The 21,300-nt window shown below is 43.0% G+C and overlaps 1 protein-coding gene across 1 annotated transcript in view; it reads left to right on the top strand.

The window, feature by feature from the left end:
- Nucleotides 1–21,300, top strand: part of LOC140191234 (proto-oncogene vav-like) — a 185,487-nt gene that overhangs the window by 115,056 nt on the left and 49,131 nt on the right. Inside the window, exons 4-12 of the mRNA XM_072248435.1 lie at nucleotides 1,159–1,224; nucleotides 2,439–2,547; nucleotides 4,804–4,896; nucleotides 5,447–5,515; nucleotides 13,827–13,930; nucleotides 17,331–17,430; nucleotides 18,108–18,203; nucleotides 19,251–19,319; nucleotides 19,779–19,865. Of these exons, the coding sequence (XP_072104536.1) occupies nucleotides 1,159–1,224; nucleotides 2,439–2,547; nucleotides 4,804–4,896; nucleotides 5,447–5,515; nucleotides 13,827–13,930; nucleotides 17,331–17,430; nucleotides 18,108–18,203; nucleotides 19,251–19,319; nucleotides 19,779–19,865 (793 nt within the window). The remainder of the gene's footprint in view (nucleotides 1–1,158; nucleotides 1,225–2,438; nucleotides 2,548–4,803; nucleotides 4,897–5,446; nucleotides 5,516–13,826; nucleotides 13,931–17,330; nucleotides 17,431–18,107; nucleotides 18,204–19,250; nucleotides 19,320–19,778; nucleotides 19,866–21,300) is intronic.

The raw sequence follows: 21,300 nt of genomic DNA, 5'->3' as shown, positions 1-21,300 counted from the left end.
ACGGGTTTAGGCAGAGTTTTACGCTCCTGAGCACTCAGCTTTCTTTTCTGATCCCATAAGTCTCTTAGGACACCTAACACAGGGTCTTGTTGCTGAAAAGTACGCGTCCCCATTAGTGTAACCCGGGAGGGTTGGAGTGCCCTCTTGCGTCGGATCACTTACCTCACTAGTACCAGCTTCCCAGGCTCAAATCTGCTTAACCCTACAGCTGTTAAGACCAGCAGTAACCAGTGCCGGGTCAAGAGCAGTGCCGCGATTGACCGAACTACAGATCGCCACAGCCCCATCGAACTCCACATCCTCTGAGGCAGGTTCAGGCTCCCCTGCAAATGGCTGCCTTGAGAGTGCATCAGCCACAGTATTGCTCCGACCCGGACAATACTGGACATCGAAGTCAATCACTGACAGCTGTGAGATCCATTTCTGCTCCACTGCTCCCAACTTGGCAGTTTTCAAGTGGGATAGGGGGTTATTGTCAGTGATTACAGTGAATTTGGAACCCAACGAGTATCCATGAAACTTCTCTACTACAGCCCACTTAAGTGCAAGCAGCTCCAATTTCATGCGGCTATAATTCCTATCATTCTTCTCGGCATTCCTTAATTGCCGGCTTGCATATGCAATAACCCTCTTACCCCGTCCCTGCTGTTGGTATAACACAGCTCCTAGCCCATGATTGCTGGCATCGGTCTCCACTATAAGGGGCTGGGAGAAATCGGCAAAGACAAGGATGGGGGAACTGGTCAGTTTCTCTTTGAGCAAGTCAAAGGTAGTCTGATATTCTTCTGTCCAAGACTGTTGTAACAGCCAGTTTGTTTTACTCGCCCTTTACTCTATATCACCATTTGGAACTGTATGGCTTCCTGAAACACTCTACCATCTTCAAAGCACTTGGGGAGGTCATGGCTATTGTACCGTGCATCTTGGAAAGGGACGGCTAGGGAAATCGAGGTGGAGTTAATGTGCATGGGAGAAATACAGGGAAATAGTGGAGAATCTCTTATACTCCAACTGCAGGGAACCTGGATTTAGTGACTGGAAGACACCAGCAACTGAGAACAACTACTTTACTTTGCCTCAGTCGAGGAGGGTTCACACAGGAAATTGACTGTATCACGAGTGATTTACAGGAGGTTAACTAAATCTGTCTTTTCCCAGCTCTTTCCCAACTGAGGACAGCTTGCCTGATGATGAGATCTACAGTGGGCTCTCTGACGTTATTGAGTAAGTTGCTGTTTACTTGTCTGCACTCTGCACACTCAGTAATATCTCGTTTAATTTTGAAGCCTCCCGCTGCATCCTCACCAACAAAATGGGATCATCAACACGAGAAAGTCTGCAGATGCAGGAAATCCAGAGCAACTCTTACAAAATCCTGCAGGAACTCAGCAGCTCAGGCAGCATCGATGAAAAGGAATAAACTGTCGACGTTTCGGGCTCAGACCCATCCTCAGGACCGAGAAGGAACAGGGAAGATGCCAGAATGAAAAAAAGATGGGGGAGTGGAAGGAGGATAGCTAGAAGATGATAGAGGAAGCCAGGTGGGTGGGAAGGGTCAAGGGCTGGTGAAGAAGGATCTGATAGGAGAGGAGAGTGGACCAGAAGGGAAAGGAAGGAGAGGGGACCCAGAGGAGGTGACAGGATGGTGAGAAGAGATAATAGGTCAGAATGGGTAATAGAGGAAGGGGAAGGGGGGGGTGTGAAATGGGATCATTGATCCTATGGGAAAAGGAATTTTCTTAAACTTCTTTTAAAAACATTAATGATTTTAACTCAATTTGAACACTTTTTAAATGTCACTGAGTATCAAAAGCCAGATGGAAAGTCTGGGAGCAAGATCTCAGAGTAACTCTCCCAAGGTCATCTTCTTCCTCCTTGGGTGCAAAAGGTCAAATTTAGATTTTAGATCTATAGACCTACAGCACGTAACAGACTCCTCCAGCCAGTGAGCCCGCGCCGTTCAATTACACCCACGTGTCCAGTTAACCTACTAACATCTTTGGAATGTGGGAGGAAACCAGAGTACCTGGAGGAAATCCACACAGTCACGGGGAGAACATACAAACTCTTTAAAAGCAGCATTGATCCTGGGCTGATGGTGCTGTAATAGTGTTACGCGAGTGACCGTGCTACCATGCCACCATTATGTTGGTGAAGAGTCCCTGCTATGAGCCATTTTACTACATCTCAAGTTCCTATGTTACTGTGGTTGGATCTGTCGTCCAGGTGGGTTGGGTGTGTGAGTGTGTGTGCGTGCGTGTGTGTGTGTGTGTGTGTGTGTGTGTGTGTGTGTGTATATGTGTGAGTGTGTCTGTGTGCGTGTGAGTGTGTGTGTGAGAGAGAGAGAGAGAGAGTGTGTGTGTGTGTGTGTGTAAACAATGATCATTCTTTTAGGCTTTCTCTAGCCTGTTATGACCCTTTCTTTTGTACATCCACAGTGATACAGGAGAGGAAGATGATGACCTTTATGATTGCGTGGAGGATGAAGATGATGAAGGTGGTGAAATCTATGAAGACCTGATGAGGACTGAGGTGATGATGGCACCGGTATGTACCACCAACCCTGACATTTCTAAGTCTGCTTCCTCTCCAAATGCACCTAAAGCACTATTCCTCTTACAAGAGGCTGCATCGAGACTATTGTGTAGGAAAATCAAGCATGGTAGTCATCATGAACACTGGCTTGTCTAAGGTTGAGAAGTTCACCTCCCAAGAGGAAGGAGCTGGACAGAGATTGGAAACAGGATCTCTTGACCTCCTTTGCAGCCAGGTGCCATTTTCAGACAAGACATTCACTGACAGATTGTCAATGATAATGCGAGACAATTCAGCTGAAGGGCATTGACTCAAATGTTGACATTTAATTTCCCTCTATCGATGCTGACTGGAATAAAGGGGGATGAGAGGTAACTTAAATAGAGGTGCATAAGATGAAAAGAAGCATTGATAAGAGTGGACAGCCAGGATGGAAATAGCTAATAGAAGAGGGCATAATTTTGAGGTGATTGGAGGAAAGTATAGGGGCAACTTGGTGTGAGAAATAGGTTTTTTTACACAGAGAGTGATGGTCACGTGAACTGCACGTCAGATACATTAAGGATATCTAAGGGCAGAGGTTCCTAACCTGGGGTCCACAGACACCTCGGTTAGTGGTAGGGATCTGTGGCGTAAAAATGGTTGAGAACCCGTGTCTAAGAGACTCTTAGGTGGTACGTGATAAACGAGAAATGGAGGGCTATATGGAATGGAAATGATAGATTAATCTTGGACTAAGTTAAAATGTTGACAGAACATTGTGAACTGAAGGGCCTGTACTCTTCGATGTTCTATATTCTATGTTTTATGTTCTAGGCCTCACTGACTTCCTCCAGAGTTAGTGTGTTGTTCTATATACCAGAATGTCAGTCTCTTGTGCCTTTTCAATGAGAGATTGTCTGGTTTTCTTTTTTTGTCTGAAGGTGAGGAGACTGAAGGGTGATTTAATATGCAAGGGTATAAGTGGGTAGATAGGGTAGATGGTTATTGGCACATTAGCCTTCATAAATTTGAGTACAGGAGATGGGATATTATGTTGAAGTTCTATAAAATGTTGGTGAGGCCTAATTTGTGTGCAGTTTTGGTCACCTACCTACAGGAAAGATGTAGATAAAGTTGAAAGTGTACAGGGAAAATTTACAAGGATGTTGCCGGGTCTGGAGGACCTGAGTTATAAGGAAAGATTGAATCAGTTATAACTTCATTCCTTGGAACATAGAAGATTGAGAGGAGATTTGATAGAAATCTAAATTATGAGGGATATAGATAGGATTAGAATGTCTGAAGGGCCTGTTTCTCTGCTGTACTTTTCTAACTATGGCAGAAACCTTTCTATGTGAGGCTTAGAGGGAATGTGAGGAGAGAATTTGATCCACTCATGCACAGTTAGACTGGCGAATGGAAATGGAATGTAGGGATATGGATCATGCTCCATAATTTAATTTGATGTCAGTGTCAGCACAGACACAATGGGCCAAAAGGCCTGTTCCTGTCCCATTCTGTTCTATGTACATGTCACTAAGTCTTCTTCTACTTCACAGACAACATTTAAAAGTTACTTTTTTTGGGCTGTTTGTTGATTCAGACTCCAGCATCTTCAGTATTGCATGTCTCATCAATAATATCGTATTTGACTAGTCATTCTGACCAGTTAAACCACTGATATCCTCCCCATTTTATTGTTGTACCTGCTCTTTTACAATGCCCATATTTGCATAGATAGGTTTTGAAATGAGCTGCACTCATAAACTGGATTGTATTTCAACCTCAGAAATGGACAATTAAAAAGTATTTAATATCAATAATATCAAATCAGTCAATAAATCAAATAATATCAAATAATCTACTAGAAGTCAATAATATCAAATAATGTACTGGAAGATCTCAGTGGGTGGAGCAGTGTCTCTGCGAGGAATGGATTTGTCACCATTCAGGTGATAAGCAACCATCGTCCTTCCCATCCCCAACCTTCCATTCTGGCTTCTTCCCCTCTCCTCACAGTCCTGATGAAGGGTCTCGGCCTGAAATATTGTCTGTTTATTCCTCTCCAAAGCTGCTGCCTGAGCTGCTGAGCTCCCCCAGCATTTTGTGTGCTTTGCTCTGGGTTTCAGCAACCGCACAATCTCTCGTGTTGATTATTGTTCTCTGCAATGTTTGCAAATCCCAGCGATACTACACGTGTGCATTTGCGTCATTGGTTCTTGTGACCAGGGACAAGAGTATGCAATGAACTGTGGCCTTTAACTGGAACTTGTATTTCAACCTCAGAGACAGACGGAACTTGACAAACGGGCCTGTTGCCTTCAGGAGATAAAACAGACAGAGGAGAAGTACACACAAACGCTGGAATCCATTTACCTGGTAGGTTGGGCACTAGTTCCATAAGTATATGTTACTCTGTACTAACCTAGTTGCACTAGTATTTTCTCAGCAGGTCAGGCAGCATCTATGGAAAAGGATAAACAGTTGACGTTTCAGGTGGTGATGAAGGGTCTTGGCCCGAAATGTCGACTGTTTGCTCTTTCCCATAGGTGCTGCCTGACCTGCTGAGCCCCTCCAGCATTTTGTGTGTGTTGCCTTGGATTTACAGCATCTGCAGATTTTCTTGTCTTCGCACTAGTATTGTTTTTTGGGTTGTAGGTTCAACCTTCAGGAGGACAAAATCAAACTCCAAAACTGGGAAGATTAAATCTGAGTATTTAATTAACTCTTGAATTTAAAATAAATTAATCTATTATTGTCACACGTGCTGAAATGCAGTGAAAAAACATTGTTTTGCACTCCATCCATACAGATTGCTTCCATTATAGCGTCGGTCAGGATGATCACACATTAATCGGATGGATTGTGTAATTGTTTGTTCTGGTCCGTGTTGCTCACTGTCACAGGAATTTCTATCTTTCTTTTTCAGCATTTTTACAAACCACTGCAACGATTCCTTGAGCCCCGAGATCTAGAGGATATATTTCTCAACACTGAGGTAAGCCCCTCTCTGTCTGAGAGTCTCTGACTCGTAATCTGATCTTTATTTTAAATTATATATTTAAAATATACACTCAGTTGTCACTTTATTACATACCTTCTGTACCTAATAAAGTGGCCACTGAGTGTATGTTTGTGGTCGTCAGCTGCTGTACATCATCCATTTCAAGGTTCGATTCAGAGATCCTCTTCTGCATACCACTGTTGTATCGCGTGATTTTTTGAGTTATTGTCGCCTTCTTGTCAGCTTGAACCAGTCTGGCCATTCTCCTCTGACCTCTCTCATTAACAAGGCATTTTGCCCACAGAATTGCCGCGCACTTGATACATATTTCTTTGTTTTTTTTTAACCATTCTCTATAAAGTCTAGAGACAGCTGTGTGTGAAAATCCCAGGAGATCAGTGGTTTCTGAGATACTGAAACCAACCCGTCCAGTATCAACAATCATTCCACGGTCAAAGTCACTTAGATCACATTTCTTCCCCATTCTGATGTTTGGTCTGAACAACAACTGAACCTCTTGACCATGTCTGCATGCTTTTATGCATTGAGTTGTTGCCACATGATTGGCTGCTTCGATATCTCCATTAACGAGCAGGCGTACATAATAAAGCAGCCGCTGAGTGTACTTGCCACATTCATGACTGAGGAAATGAATAGGTGATTCTGTTCTTTCTCTCCCTCCCTTCCTTCAAGATACAGGCCAAAGCCTGTCTCTTTGACAGAACTGCCCTAATATGTGGCTTGGTGTAAACATTTCTTGAAGCACCATACAAAGTTGCTTGGTGGGCCAAAGTCACAGGTGTATAAATGGTAGTTGCTGTAAAGCTTTGCTTGATGCTGACTGGATATATCAATGCTCCCTATGCTTTGTCCTGAATGAAAACAAAGATAATGAATTATAGGAACGGCTACTCTAAAAATCATAATCATTAAGATTTGGGAGTGAGGTCACTTGCTACCTCTTGGGTCAACAGAAAGTGGGACTGCATTTTACACTGCAGCGGCAGACTGGATGTAATTTAAATGAGGCATCTAGTCCATACCAGGCACCCAGCCCAAATTCACACCATTCTTAGTAATCTGTTGGTGGATTAAGAGTACCATCATGGGTACAGCTCTCACTACCATTCTGTGACATCTACAAGCAGTGGTGCCTCAGGAAGGCTATGTCCATCATTAAGCTCTCCCTCCATCTGCTCATGACTATTCTCAATGCTGCCATTAGGCAGAAGGTACAGGAGCCTCGTTCCAACAACAGCTTCTGCCCCACTGCCAATCTGAAATGCCCTAATTCTACCTCAGACCTCAAATCCATTTCCCTCAGCTTGCAAAAATGTTATATCTATTTTTGTTTCGATTTTCAAGTTATGTGTAATTTATGTTAATTAAAGTTTGTATCATTTATGTTAAACATGTATGTAGGGTACTGTGCTGCTGGAGCAAAAGGAATTAACATTATACCCTAAATATGTATGCGTATGACATTAAACTTGAAATTGAAAACTTGCTTTCATTGTCTATTTCTAGTTACTTCTGACCTGGGAGGCAATGGCCAACAAACACCAGCCATACCAGTAATATTCCCAATTTTCTCGAGAAAATTGAGAATATTAGCTCCCTCAAGCTGTCAGGCTGATCGACCCCACCACCCATATACAGTATATATACACACATGCATATAAATAGCTAGGGTGTGTCAGACTTTTGCACAGTCCTGTAGTCATTTTATGTATTGCACTGTACTGCTGCCACAAAAAATAAAACAAATTTCATAACATATGTGAGTGATGACAAACCTGATTCTGATATGGGTCTCTATTGTGGACAGAGAATAGAAAGGGGAATCATGGTTGGGAAATGGGGAAGGGAGAGGGGAGGGAGCAGGAAGCACCAGAGAGACATTCTGTAATGATCAATAAACCAATTGTTTGGAATCAAATGACTTTGGCTGGAGTCTCAGGTCTGGGTGTATCTGAACCCGTGCCACACTCACCCTTCCCCCGCCCCGGCACCCCTTCTCTGTCACATGCCCCACACCTCTTCCGCGACGCTCCACCCTCGCCAGACCCAACATCCTTTGCTCCCGCCAGATTCACGGATTTGCTCTCTAATCCATGTTGACAAATACAGTACTGTGCAAAACTCTTGTGTACCCTAGTTATATATGTAAAAAAGACTTTAGCACAGGACTGTACATACAGTCTATGTATATAAGTTACACTGTATAGGATAGGATTGCTTTTATATTTATTGTGTTTTTATTTTCTTTCTTTCTTTCTTTTTAAATCTTTTTATTAATTTTTCAAAATTATAAACTCAATAACAAAGTTGGTACAAAGAGATTGGAAAAATGTTCATCAGCATATATAAAATGAATTTTAAGTGACATCAAAATAAAAGACTTCCAAACTCATAATGAGATTAAACATTAACAAAGAAATAAAAAGAAAAAAAATATATAAACAAAAAAGCCCAAAAGAAAAAGAGAAAAAAAAAAACAAAAAAAAAAAGGCAAAACAGGGCTAGACCAACAACTTGTATCAGACAAGTTCCATAATGTCGCTAACTCCGCTCCCCTCTTCATATAATTTTAGAAAAAAGATTCGGAAAGGTCAGATTACATCATATGAAAATGTTGCACAAAAGGTTTCCAGGTATCTTCAAATTTAACCGAAGGGTTAAAAATATCACTTCTAATTTTTTCTAAATTTAAACTTAATATGGTTTGAGAAAACCATTGGAATGCAGTTGGAGGATTAATTTCCTTCCAGTTCAACAAAATAGATCTTCTCGCCATTAAAGTAACAAAAGCTATCATTCGAGAGGCTGAAGAAGATAAAGATCTATGTTCTACCACTGGCAATCCAAAGATTGCCGTCATAGGATGGGGTTTTAAATCAAAGCATAGAACTGCTGATATAATATCAAAAGTGTCTTTCCAATATTTTTCCAAAAGAGGACAGGACCAAAACATATGAGTTAAAGAAGCCACTTCAGAGTGACATCTATCACAAGTAGGGTTTATATGGAAATAAAAACGAGCTAGTTTATCTTTGGACATATGAGCTCTGTGTGCTACCTTAAATTGTATTAAAGTATGTTTAGCACATATAGAAGAAGTACTAACTAATTGAAAAATTTTATCCCATTTCTCTGTAGGCAGGAAAAGTTGAAGTTCCCTTTCCCATTCATTTTTAATTTTATCAGATATACCTGGCTGTAATTTCATAATTATATCATAAATTATTGCTATTAATCCCTTCTGCAAAGGATTAAAACCTAAAATTTTAGTGTTTTTATTTTTATCGTGTTCTTTATGTTTACTGTATTTTTTATACTGCATTAGATCCAGAGTAAAAAATATTCCATTCTTCTTTACGCTCATGTACTGAAGAATGATGATAAACAATGTTGAATCTTGAAGTTGATAAAATATACAGCTAGTCAACAACATAACATGCGAGCCAGACTGGGTAAGGTTGGCAGATCTCATTATCTCATTTCCTGAAGGATGTTAGTTAACCGGACGTGGTTTTACAAAACACCAGCACTTTTGTGATTGAGGTGAGCTTTCAGATTTCGGATGTATTTAACAAAACCATAAGACATAGGAGCAGAATTAGGCCATTCAGCCCATCAAGTCCAATCTGCCATTCAATCAATGGTTATGTATTTTCCCTCTCAATCCCATTCTCCTGCCTTCTCCCCATAAGCTTTGATATCCTGACTAATACAGAACCTTATTAATCTTCACTTTAAATATACCCAATGACTTGGCTTCCACAGTTGTCTGCAGCAAGGAATTCCACAGATTCACTGCCCTCTGGCTCAAGAAATCCCTCCTCATCTCTGCTCTAAATGGACGTTCTCGTATTCTGAGGTTATGTCCTCTGGTTCTAAACTCCTCCACGATAGGAAACACCTTCTCTGATGACTCTTTACTGAATCATTGGGTCATACAGCACAGAAACAGACTGCAGTGTCCCATGTACCTTTATGATTGAATGTGTCCCAACAAAATCATTCAAAGTTCACCCCAACCAAAAGCCCTAGGTGAACCATGAGGTCCATGATCTGCTGAAGGCCAGGTCAGTGGCATTCAGGTCTGATGACCCAGCAAAATACAAGACGTCCAGGTACAGTCTCCAGAAAGTCATCTCAAGTGCAAAGTGGCAATACTGGACCAAACTTGAGTCACTGGGGATGCTCAAGAACTGTGTCAAGCTTGAATGCTATCACCTCTGACAAAGTGAAACCAAGCAACATAGGTGACAACAAGGCTTCGCTCCCAGATGAACTCAATGCCTTCTCTGCTTACTTTGATGGCAAAACTTAGAGGACCCTTTATGAACTCCCAGAACCACTGATAACTCGGAGATTTCAGTCTCTGAGGCCATTAGCTGACATTGTTAATCTCTTGTTTCATAAGTTTGGGGTATCCACCTGCTTCAAGCAGACTTCAACTATACTGGTGCCTAAGAAGAACGTGGTAACCTGCCTCAAGAACTATCGTACAGAAACACTTACACCCACTGTGATGAAGTGTTTTTGAGGTTGGTGGTGAAACATATCAACTCCTGCCGAAGAAGTGACTTGAGTCCGCTCCAATTTGCCTACCAGCACAGCAGGTCCATAGCAGATGCCATTTTACTGGCTCTCTACTCAACCTGGAACATCTGGACTGTAAAGGTGCCTACACCAGGATGCTCATTATTGACTACAGCTCACCATTCAATACTATCATCCCATCAAAACTACTCAATAACCTTCAAGGCTTTGGCCTCAATACCTCCTTGTGCAATTAGATCCTCAATTTCTTCATTTGTAGACCCCAATCAGTTTGGATTGGCAACATCTCCTCCACAATCTCCACAAGGCTGTATGTTTAGCCCCCTGCTCTACTTGCTTTATACTTTTGACTGTGTGACTAATCACAGCTCCAATGCCATATTTAAGTTTGCTGACAACCGCGCTATCATTAATGAATCAAAGGTGGTGGTGAATCAGCACATAGGAGGGAGATTAAAATCTGGCTGAGTGGTGCCACAACAACCTCTCACCCAATGTCAGCAAGACCAAAGCTGATTATTGACTTGAGCGGAAGGGAACTAGAGGCCCATGAACCAGTCCTTATCATGGGATCAGAGGTGCAGAGGATCAGCAACATTAAATTCCTCCGTGTTATCACTTCAGAGAATCTGTCCTGGGCCCAGTACATAATTGTAACTGTGACGAAGGCACAGCTATGCTTCTACTTCCTTAGAAATTTGCAAAGATTTGCTATGGCAGCTATAACTTCTATAGATGTGTATTAGACAGTTTATTGACTGGCTGCATCATAACCTGGTATGGAAACACCAATGCTCTTGATTGTGGATATGGACCAGACCATCACGGTTAAAGTCTTCCCCACCTCTAAGCAAATCCACATAGAGTTTTGCGATAGGAAAGCAGCACATATCAAGGATGCCCACCCACCCAGGTCATGCACTTTTCTTGCTGCTGCCATCAGGTAGAAGATACAAGAGCCTCAGGTCCCACATCACCAGGTTCAAGAACAGTTATTACCCCTCAGCCATTGGTCTCTTGAACCAAAGGGGATAACTTCACTCAACTTCACTTGCTTCATTACTGAACTGATCCCACAACCTATGGGCTCTCTTTCAAAGACTCTTCACCTCATGTTCTGAATATTTATTATTTTTTTCTTTTGTGTACTTGCAGTTTGTTGTCCTTTGCACATTGGTTATTAGTCGGCCCTGCTGGGTGTGGCCACTCATTGACTCTATTGTGTTTCATTGGATTTACTGAGTGTACACAATCTCATTGTTGTATAAAGTGATATATATGTAGTTGTTAATGAATTTACTTTAAACATTGAACTAGCTGATACCCTTCAATTCCCTTCAATTCTCCAGAACAAAACTGCACTAAGGCCAACTAACAGGCGTCAATTAATCAACATGGGGTTGGGATGTGGGAGGGAACCAAAACACCTGGAGGATACCCACAGAGTCATGGGGAGGGTCTGTAAACTCCATACCATGGTAGTCTGGGTTTGTCATGGGGAGGGTCTGTGAACTCTATACCATGGTAGTCTGGGTTTGTCATGGGGAGGGTCTGTAAACTCCATACCATGGTAGTCTGGGTTTGTCATGGGGAGGGTCTGAAACTCCATACCATGGTAGTCTGGGTTTGTCATGAGGACGGTCTGTAACCTCCATAACATGGTAGTCTGGGTTTGTCACGGGGAGGGTCTGAAACTCCATACCATGGTAGTCTGGGTTTGTCATGGGGAGGGTCTGAAACTCCATACCATGGTAGTCTGGGTTTGTCATGACGAGGGTCTGTAAACTCCATACCATGGTAGTCTGGGTTTGTCATGGGGAGGGTCTGTAAACTCCATACCATGGTAGTCTGGGTTTGTCATGGGGACGGTCTATAAACTCCATACCATGGTAGTCTGGGTTTGTCATGGGGACGGTCTATAAACTCCATACCATGGTAGTCTGGGTTTGTCATGACGAGGGTCTGTAAACTCCATACCATGGTAGTCTGGGTTTGTCATGGGGACGGTCTGTAAACTCCATACCATGGTAGTCTGGGTTTGTCATGACGAGGGTCTGTAAACTCCATACCATGGTAGTCTGGGTTTGTCATGGGGAGGGTCTGTAAACTCCATACCATGGTAGTCTGGGTTTGTCATGGGGACGGTCTATAAACTCCATACCATGGTAGTCTGGGTTTGTCATGACGAGGGTCTGTAAACTCCATACCATGGTAGTCTGGGTTTGTCATGACGAGGGTCTGTAAACTCCATACCATGGTAGTCTGGGTTTGTCATGGGGAGGGTCTGTAAACTCCATACCATGGTAGTCTGGGTTTGTCATGGGGACGGTCTATAAACTCCATACCATGGTAGTCTGGGTTTGTCATGACGAGGGTCTGTAAACTCCATACCATGGTAGTCTGGGTTTGTCATGGGGACGGTCTGTAAACTCCATACCATGGTAGTCTGGGTTTTCGGATCTGAGAGACGACAGTACAGCCTGCTGTATCACAACGTCACCCAGCTTTAGTTCATACCCGTGTCTCTGGATCAGTGGCCTGTTCCTACTTGAAGAAATAACTTCCATTAGGTACTCAGGTAGCCATTATTCTGCTCATTGATTGACACCTCATTCCACTCGGGAGGAGATTGGACAGCACGGTATCATAGCGGTTAGCGGGTTCTGTACGTTCACCCCGTGACCGTGCGGGTTCTGTACGTTCACCCCGTGACCATGTGGGTTCTGTACGTTCACCCCGTGACCGTGCGGGTTCTGTACTTTCACCCTGTGACCGTGCAGGTTGTGTACGTTCACCCTGTGACCGTGTGGGTTTCCTCTTGGTGCTCTGGCTTCCTCCCACATTCCGAAAGCACACCGGTTAGTTGGTTAATTGGTCACGTGGATGTATTGGTGGTGCAGAAAGGCCTACTACCCTGCTGTATCTCTGAAGTAAAACAAAGTTATTATGTTGTCTTGATGCCTATCACCACTGACTCCGAACTAAAAGCAGTTAACAGCCAGGCCCTCTGGAGAGTCTACAGTCACGTGTAGGGCAAACCAGGTGGGTGAGGAGGCAGAGAACCAATACTATAAATGGTCAACAGACATCCATCAGTTCTTTGACGCCGCGGTGTTCGGTGAGCTTGGCAGAGCTTGCAGACGTTTCATCACCAGTCGCGGTGATGTCCTCAGTGCGCAGTTGTTGGTGTTCCTCTCTGGGAGCATTCGCATTTATATCAGCCCCCATTCCTCTGCCTCAGTCCTGATTGGCTACCCCTTCAGTTGACCTTTGATTTCTATTGGCTCGCATTTCTTTGGCTCTTACGGGTTAATAGATTACGTCTATTTTGATATGGTTGTTTACGGAGTTATTAGGAGAGAAATCAAAGGTCAACTGAAGGGATAGCCAATCAGGACCGAGGCAAATGAACAGGGGCCTCTATAAAGGCAAGCACTGCCAGAAAGAGAAGCACCAGCAGTTGTGCACTGAGGATGTCACCTCAACTGGTGATGAAACGTTTGCAAGCCTTGGTGAACACCACAATATCAAACACCTCAACCTGAGCTGCCAATATTCACCACCATCCTTACCTTCTTAATCATAATGGAGGAGACAAGTGGGGCTGTTTATCTGAGTTTGTATGACCTTGTACTTTTTCTGTACATTGATACTGAGTCAGATTGCTAAGGTACCTGGAGCAGGAAACATTAACAGTGAATCATCCAGTAATTTTACATCTGTCTTGACTCTACAGAAATTGTTGAACGTGCACAAGTCTTTATCAGAAGAAATCCAAACCTCTATCACCTTAAATGATGCCCAGAACCTCTATGAAATCTTCAATAACTACAAGAAAAGGTGAGCATGTGACAGACCAGTAATGCTGAAATGAATCTAATCCTTTCCACAGGTGAAGGTTTGAGGAGATGCGAGCATTTCAATGTGGGCTTCCTTTGTTCGCTGTTGCCTTTGAAGTTTACACTCAGTGGCCATTTTATTGGGTACCTTCTGTGCCCAACAAAGAGGCCACGGAGTGTATGTTCATAGTCTTCTGCTGCTGTAGCCCAACCACTTCAAGGCTCAATGTGTTGTGTGTTCAGAGATACCCTTCTACACACCACTGTTGTAACGTGTGGTTACTTGAATTACTGTCACCTTCCCGTCAGATTGAGCCAATCTGACCATTCTCCTCCGACCTGTCTCATTAACAAGGTGTTTTCACCCACAGAACTGCTGCTCTCTGATGTTTTCTCATTTTTGCATCATTTTCTGTAAACTCTACGGACTGTTGTGCATGAAAATCCCAAGGAATTGTTGAGATAGTCAAACCAGCAACAATCATTCCACAGTCATAGATATTTCAATCATATTTCTTCCCCATTCTGATATTTGGTCTGAACAGCAACTGAACTTCTTGACCATGTCTGTAAGCTTTTATGCACTGAGTTGCTGCCACCTGATTAGATATTTGCGTTAACGAGCAGGCGTGCAGGAGCAACTAATAAACTGGCTGCTGAGTGTAAGTAACTTCTCTCTGTCCTGCATTACCATCCTTCAACCTTTCTCTCCTCACCTCCTGCATTCCACTGATCCTAGCTGGGACTCCGGCACAGAACCACAGTCCATTTGCAGTACATGGCACATTTAACCTGGAAAATTGTGGTTTCAGAGCCACATTCCTGGATTTAAAATAATGGCCCAGAACTTGTAGTTTGTAGCAAATATGAAAAACTATTTTTCCCAATGTAGGAAGACGGTTATGGGATTTGGGGAGGACCTGATACAAGTAAACACAAAATGCATTTTTGAAATGCAGGGTCGAGAGATGACTTTCTGCTGGTTGGAGGAAGAACATGGAACTTCTCAACAGTGCTCCTTACAACTAATACACAATAACAGCATGCTTCTGACTGGGATTGGCTTGTTATTGTTATAGGTACCAAGATACAGAGACAAACTTTTGTTCTACACTTCACCCAGACAGATCGGGCCATATGTAATTACAGCATCACTATTGTTGCATTTTGTGGGAATATTACAGTACGTGCTTACATTGGCTGCAACGTTTCCGACACTGGTGACACTCGGAAAGTACAAGGTATCACTGGCTGTAGCGTGCTTCAGAATGTTCTAAGCTTAAGGAGGCAGACACGAAACCTGAAAATCCTTGTGATTCGCAGCAGATCAGGCAGCATCCATGGAGAGAGAAACAGAGATAATGTTTCAGGTCAATGATCATCCAGAGATCTTAAACTCCATTTAATACTGACAGCCTGAAATATTTCTCTTTCTTGCCAGCCTACTGAGCATTTCCAGCATTTCATTTTAACCATCCATGTTTGCACCCTCTCACAATGTACAAAAACTACAGTGACTGTCAGGTCAGCAGGAAAAGCCATCGTCTGCAGTCTGCCATCACTGCCGGATTTGTATGTGTCCAGGATAAATAGGAGGGCAGGAAGTATCATTGTGGACACCCACCAAACTTCTTTTTACAGAAGCTCACTTCCAGAAAGCACCATAAGGATATTGAAACAAAAATTTAAAAGTTTATTCCCCCAGGTAGTTAGTGTAATCAACAATCAGGTTTGCCACCCCACACTCCTCTGTCTCAGTCACTGAACTGCAGAAACTTTAAAACACTATTTATATCTGCATTGTAAATATATACTGGCATTTCTTTATCTATATTTTATTCCATATCCATAGATTAACCTCTAACTTTATTTTATATACAGTACTTTAGCTAGACTGCACAGTTCTAAGTCATTTTATGTATTGCACTGTCCTGATACCACAAAAGAAAACCAAATTTCATGACACATGTGAGTGATGATAAACCTGATTCTGATATGGGTCTCTATTGTGGACTGAGAGTGGGAAGGGGACAGGGAAAGGGAAATCATGGTTGGGAAATGGGGAAGGAGAGGTAAACCAATTGTTAGGAATCAAATGACCTCGGCTGGTGTCTCAGGGCTGGGTGTGTCTGCACCCGAGCCATCCCTTGCCACTGGCACCCCCTACTCTTCCACCTGTCCCACAGCACTCCACCCTCGCCATTCCCAACATCCTTTGCTCTTGCCATCCTTACAAACTAGCTTCTCACTCCACGTTGTCAAACACAGTACTGTGCATAAGTCTCCGGCTCCCTCGCTATATATACATACCTTAGACAGTACTGTCTTCTCTTATTCTTTATAATTGTTAAATGGTGTTTAATTATTGCATGTCGTGCCAGCTCACCAGGACAAATTCCTAATATATGTAACCAGCAAAACCCTAATCTGTACACTTCAGCAACACAATAACCACTTTGATCACTTTGCACCGAAATGGACGTTTATGTTCCAACAGTGTCTTTTCTTGTATAATTGTGCTTCTGAATACTGCTTTCTGATGCTATGTACCCGTTATGCTGCAGCAGGTATGGGAAATAACACTGATCCTTGATATGATAACTGACATAACTGTTTGGCCAGCGGATGTTTGCATTCTCTTGGGTTTCTGTGTAGTGGATAGCACAACCCTTTACAGAGCAGGTGACCCGGGTTCAGTTCCCACCACTGGCTGTGAGGAGTTTGTACATTCTCCCTGTGACCGCGTGGGTGTTCTCTGGCTGCTCCAGTTTCCTCCCACAGTCCAAAGACCTACCGGCTAGTAGGTTAATTGGTCTTTGTAAATTGTCCCATCTTTAGGCAGGCTAGGATTAAATTGGGGCTTGCTGGGCAGCGTGGTTTGAAGGGCTGGAAGGCCCTTTTCTGCACTGTATCTCAATAAATAAATAAAGCCAATTTGTGAAAACAATAAGGCTCATTAAAGGAGCAACACACACAAAATGCTGGAGGAACTCAGCAGGTCAAGCAGCATCTATAGAGGAGAATAAACAGACGATGTTTCAAGCTGAGACTCTGCATCAGTTCCCCTCTGTAGAGGCTGCTTGAGTTGTTGAGCTCCCCCTTATGTTGTGTGTGTGGCTGCCCCGTGAGCAAGCAAATCTCAAGGTTGTATAATTTATACTTTCTTTGATAATAAATGTACTTGAATCTTAAATATTTCCAGCATCTGCAGAACCTTGTGTGTCAATAGCTTGATAAAGGAATCAGTCAGATTACCCGAGTAGCTGCTGTAACTTTCAAGCAGGCGCTACCTCTGCCTTTTGATAATTAATAATAATTTTGATAATTAATAATAATAACGAGTAAGTAATACTCATTGAGAACTGGAGCAGGACTGACCACTATCCTTTGTTTGTTTGAAGGTTGCTTCTGTATGGAAGGTACTGCAGCCAGGTTGAGGCAGCCACAAAGCACCTGGACAGGATTGCAAGCACGAGGGAAGACATACGGTTGAAATTGGAGGTGGGAGCCTTCGGAAGTTGCAGTTCTTCCTTGATAATATTTTCATTCATTGACACTTTTCTCACCTATGGAATTTTAGCCAGAATTTTCTGGTCTCGTGGCTCGGGATTGTGTGGTGGTGCAAGGGGATGGTGACTGGGAAATTCAGGTGTTCCATGCTGAAGTGTCTCAACCTGAAAAGTTTATTCCCTTTGCCCGACTTGCTGAGATCCTCCAGAATTTTGTGTGTTTTACTCAGGATTTTCAGCATCTGCAGAACCTCTTGTGTTTATATTCTGTGATGCTGAATTCCTTTAAGACTCTGGAACAAGGTGAAGTTCGGTAACCACTGAAAACCCGGGCATACTATAGGGCAGTGGTTATATTAACTGACTGATAGAGAATCATAAAGTTAGACTGCAGTGAAAGAGACCCTCAGCCCATCAAATCTATGCCAACCATCACTTTGTACGTTTGTATGTTCTCCCACGACCACGTTGGTTTTCTCCAGCTGCTCAAGCTTTCCCCACAGTCCAAAGACCTATCAGTTGGTCGTCATTGTGAATTGCCTCATGGTTAGGCTCAGAATGAATTGGGGGATTGCTGGGTGGTGCAGCTCGAAGGGCTGCAAGGCCCTGTTCCACACTGTGTCTCGGTGAATAAAGAAAGGAAGAGTGACTGACAGAATGTGTTTACAGGAATGCTCCAAACGGGCTAACAATGGAAGATTCACCCTTCGAGATCTGTTGATGGTGCCTATGCAAAGAGTCCTCAAATATCATCTCTTACTGCAGGTGAGGATTGACAAAAAGTTAAACCGGAAACCCTGAGAATATCTCTCGTGTGTGACTCTGACCACAAGCTGTACCTCCCACCTCTAGTGATAATACTTCCCTTCTCCTTTACTGACCCATTAGTGTTTCCCTTCTCCAATAATGGCCAGTGTTAACCCCTCAGCTATCTGATCATTTTGATAGATACCTTGATTGGAAAATGGCTAAGAGAATCACAGATGGGATCCTCGAATGGCCACTGTTAATATTTCCCTCCTTCAACAACGACCGGTATTATACCTTCCACCGGTAATACTGACTACCTATAATGCGTCCCAGCTCCCGTACTGACCAGTTTTAGTACCTCCACCCGCTGGTTCTGCTTAACTTCTCTTTATTCCTTGTATTGTTTGTTCATGAATTCTGATGTGGAGATATTAGAATTTGCCAGGTATACCACAAGCCTACCAACAGTTTAGAAGAATATTATTCACTAGACTCTCTGCTGACCTGCAGTCAGCTGTGGGAGGCATTAAGAAATCCTTGTGCCTTTTGATGGGATAATCAGCCAGTATGTCATCTCTAGTTCTCTTGTGAACCTTTTTTTTGTGTAGAAACCTCATCTGCTATATCTGCCGGGGTCTGTGTTCATGAATGTAGATCTTTTTGGTGAACCCCATCTAGACATGAAACTCTGGACCAGTACATCAAGCTTCAGGAGGGGAACTTTACTTTTAGAACTTTAATTCTCAACAATTGACCCTTGATTTCAAGGCCAATATTTAATGTTCATCCAGTTGAAAAGTTGGTTTTGAAATATTTTGTTGAACTGCTCATTTTCTGTGGTGAAGGTGTTTCCTCTCATTTTGCATGTGGACACATGGGAATCCATAGAGTTTCCCTGTCAGGATGATATCTGACTTGGAAAAACTTTCTGTACTGCCCTAGGATTCTGCCTCAGTGCTGGAGAGGGAAGGGCATATGTGTTTCCATTTTGGGCAGGACTGAGAGACCCAAAAGCAACAAACTAACGTTACTGATCGCAATCTCACCAATGTCTTCCTACAGGAGTTAGTGAAGCACACCACTGACCCCAGAGATAAGGACAACCTGAGAATGGCTTTGGATTCCATGAGGGTGAGTGGGGGTTATTGGATCACTTTTTGTGTTTGAGGGGAGATCTAATGGAGGAATATTAGATTATGAGAGGCATAGACAGAGTAGACAGACAGTATTGTTTTTCCAGGATTGAAATGTCTAATACTAGAGGACATGCACTTAAGGTGAGCGGGGATAAGTTTAAAGAATTAAAATCAGGTTAAATAAAGAAATAAATTTACATATATGATGTGTGTGTGCGTGCGTGTTTGTGCATGCATACAGTATACATATATAGAAAAAGACTCTTTTGTGTCAAAGGTCTTTTTTTCCAGTCCAGAGGAAGGGTCTTGGCCTGAAACATCAATGGTTTACTTTTATCCATGGATGCTGCCTGGCCTGCTGAGTTCCTCCGGCATTTTATGTGTGTTGCTAGATTTCCAGCATCTGCAGATTTTCTCACCTTTGGTTTATCTTCGCCCTTTGCCTTTCCTTCAGGATTTAGCCCAGTGTGTGAATGAAGTGAAAAGGGACAGTGAAACTCTCAAGCAGATCACCAGCTTCCAGTGTTCAATAGAAAACCTGGTGAGTTTGCGTGCACGGGGAAAGGTTAATCATGTCCAGCTGATCAGAGGTCACACACCTCCAGCATCGAGGGATTAATGAGCATTCTGCAATCACACTCTTCACGTGTCTCCTCAGCCCTGACAGTTATAAAACGGGAGAGACCCTGGGAAACGAGCAGGGCGCTGACTGACTGAATGGCCCTTATCTTTGTGGAGTGATTATTTACGGAGAGGAACTGCGTGGAATACGAGCTTCCGGCCCAAAGGGCCGCACCACCCAGCATCACATCACCACTGTTTTTAAAAAATCTCCACACAATCTCTTCCGATTCTTCTACTTACCCTCACACTTACCGAAAACTCACCTACAGACATATCCACACACTCAACGACACACTCACTGACATACTCACTCATCCTCACCCTTATCCTCACACTCACCCACACACTCACCTACAGACATATCCACACACTCACCCTCACACTCACTGACACACTCACCCTCACACTTATCCTCACACTCACCCACACACCCCCACACACTCACTTCACGCTCACACTCACCTACACACTTGCCCACACAGTCACCCACACACTCACCTACACACTCAACTACACACTCACCCACACACTCACCCACACCGTCACCCACACATTCACCTACACACTCACCCACACACTTGCCCACACAGTCTCCCACACACTCACCTACATATTCACCCACACACTCACCCACACTGTCACCGAGACACTAACCCGTACACTATGGAGAGTTTCAGAAAACCACAACGCTGGATATAATCCATCCTGGAACTTGGAAATCATGCAAACTCCTGCAGTCAGTTCCAGAGGTCAGAATTGAACCCGCGTGCTCTGGCACTCTGGCACTGTCAGGTAGAGGTGTTACCAGCTGTGTCACCTCGTTGGATAGTTGCAGAAACCAGCAAATGTAAGTGTGCTTGACAAGATAACAAGCGAGTAGAGCTTTTCTTCATTGGTGTATCGAGAGCCAGGTCTCCCCGTTTGAAAAGAAGTACGTCAAACTGTTATGTTTCGTAACCTCAAAACATTAAACTTATTCAAAGGAAGATACAGCAGTCCGTGAATGTGTGTCTGACTTTGAGTTTACTTTAAGTGAGGCACGCAGTGTCACGTGGTATTGTGAAGATTTATGCAATTAATGCAGTTTTACATATAACCCAGAATTAATTATTTAAATGAAGCACTTTTGCTCAAACAATACAGTTACAAGTTTACTCATATACTACTGAAATTTTAAATACACAAAATGTACCCTGCATGAAAAAATGAAAAATAAATTCCTTATCTATAAGGATGCTGCATCTTTGAAGTTCTACAACCAAAACTTTCATATGTAGCTAACTTTCATTTGATTGCTGTGTTCAAGACAGATCAACAGATATTTTGAGTGTTAAGTGAATCAAGGCAAATGG

Source organism: Mobula birostris, chromosome 32 (assembly GCF_030028105.1).
Source record: "Mobula birostris isolate sMobBir1 chromosome 32, sMobBir1.hap1, whole genome shotgun sequence".
Taxonomy (NCBI): Eukaryota; Metazoa; Chordata; class Chondrichthyes; order Myliobatiformes; family Myliobatidae; genus Mobula; species Mobula birostris.
This window is presented reverse-complemented; position numbering and strand designations above follow the sequence as displayed.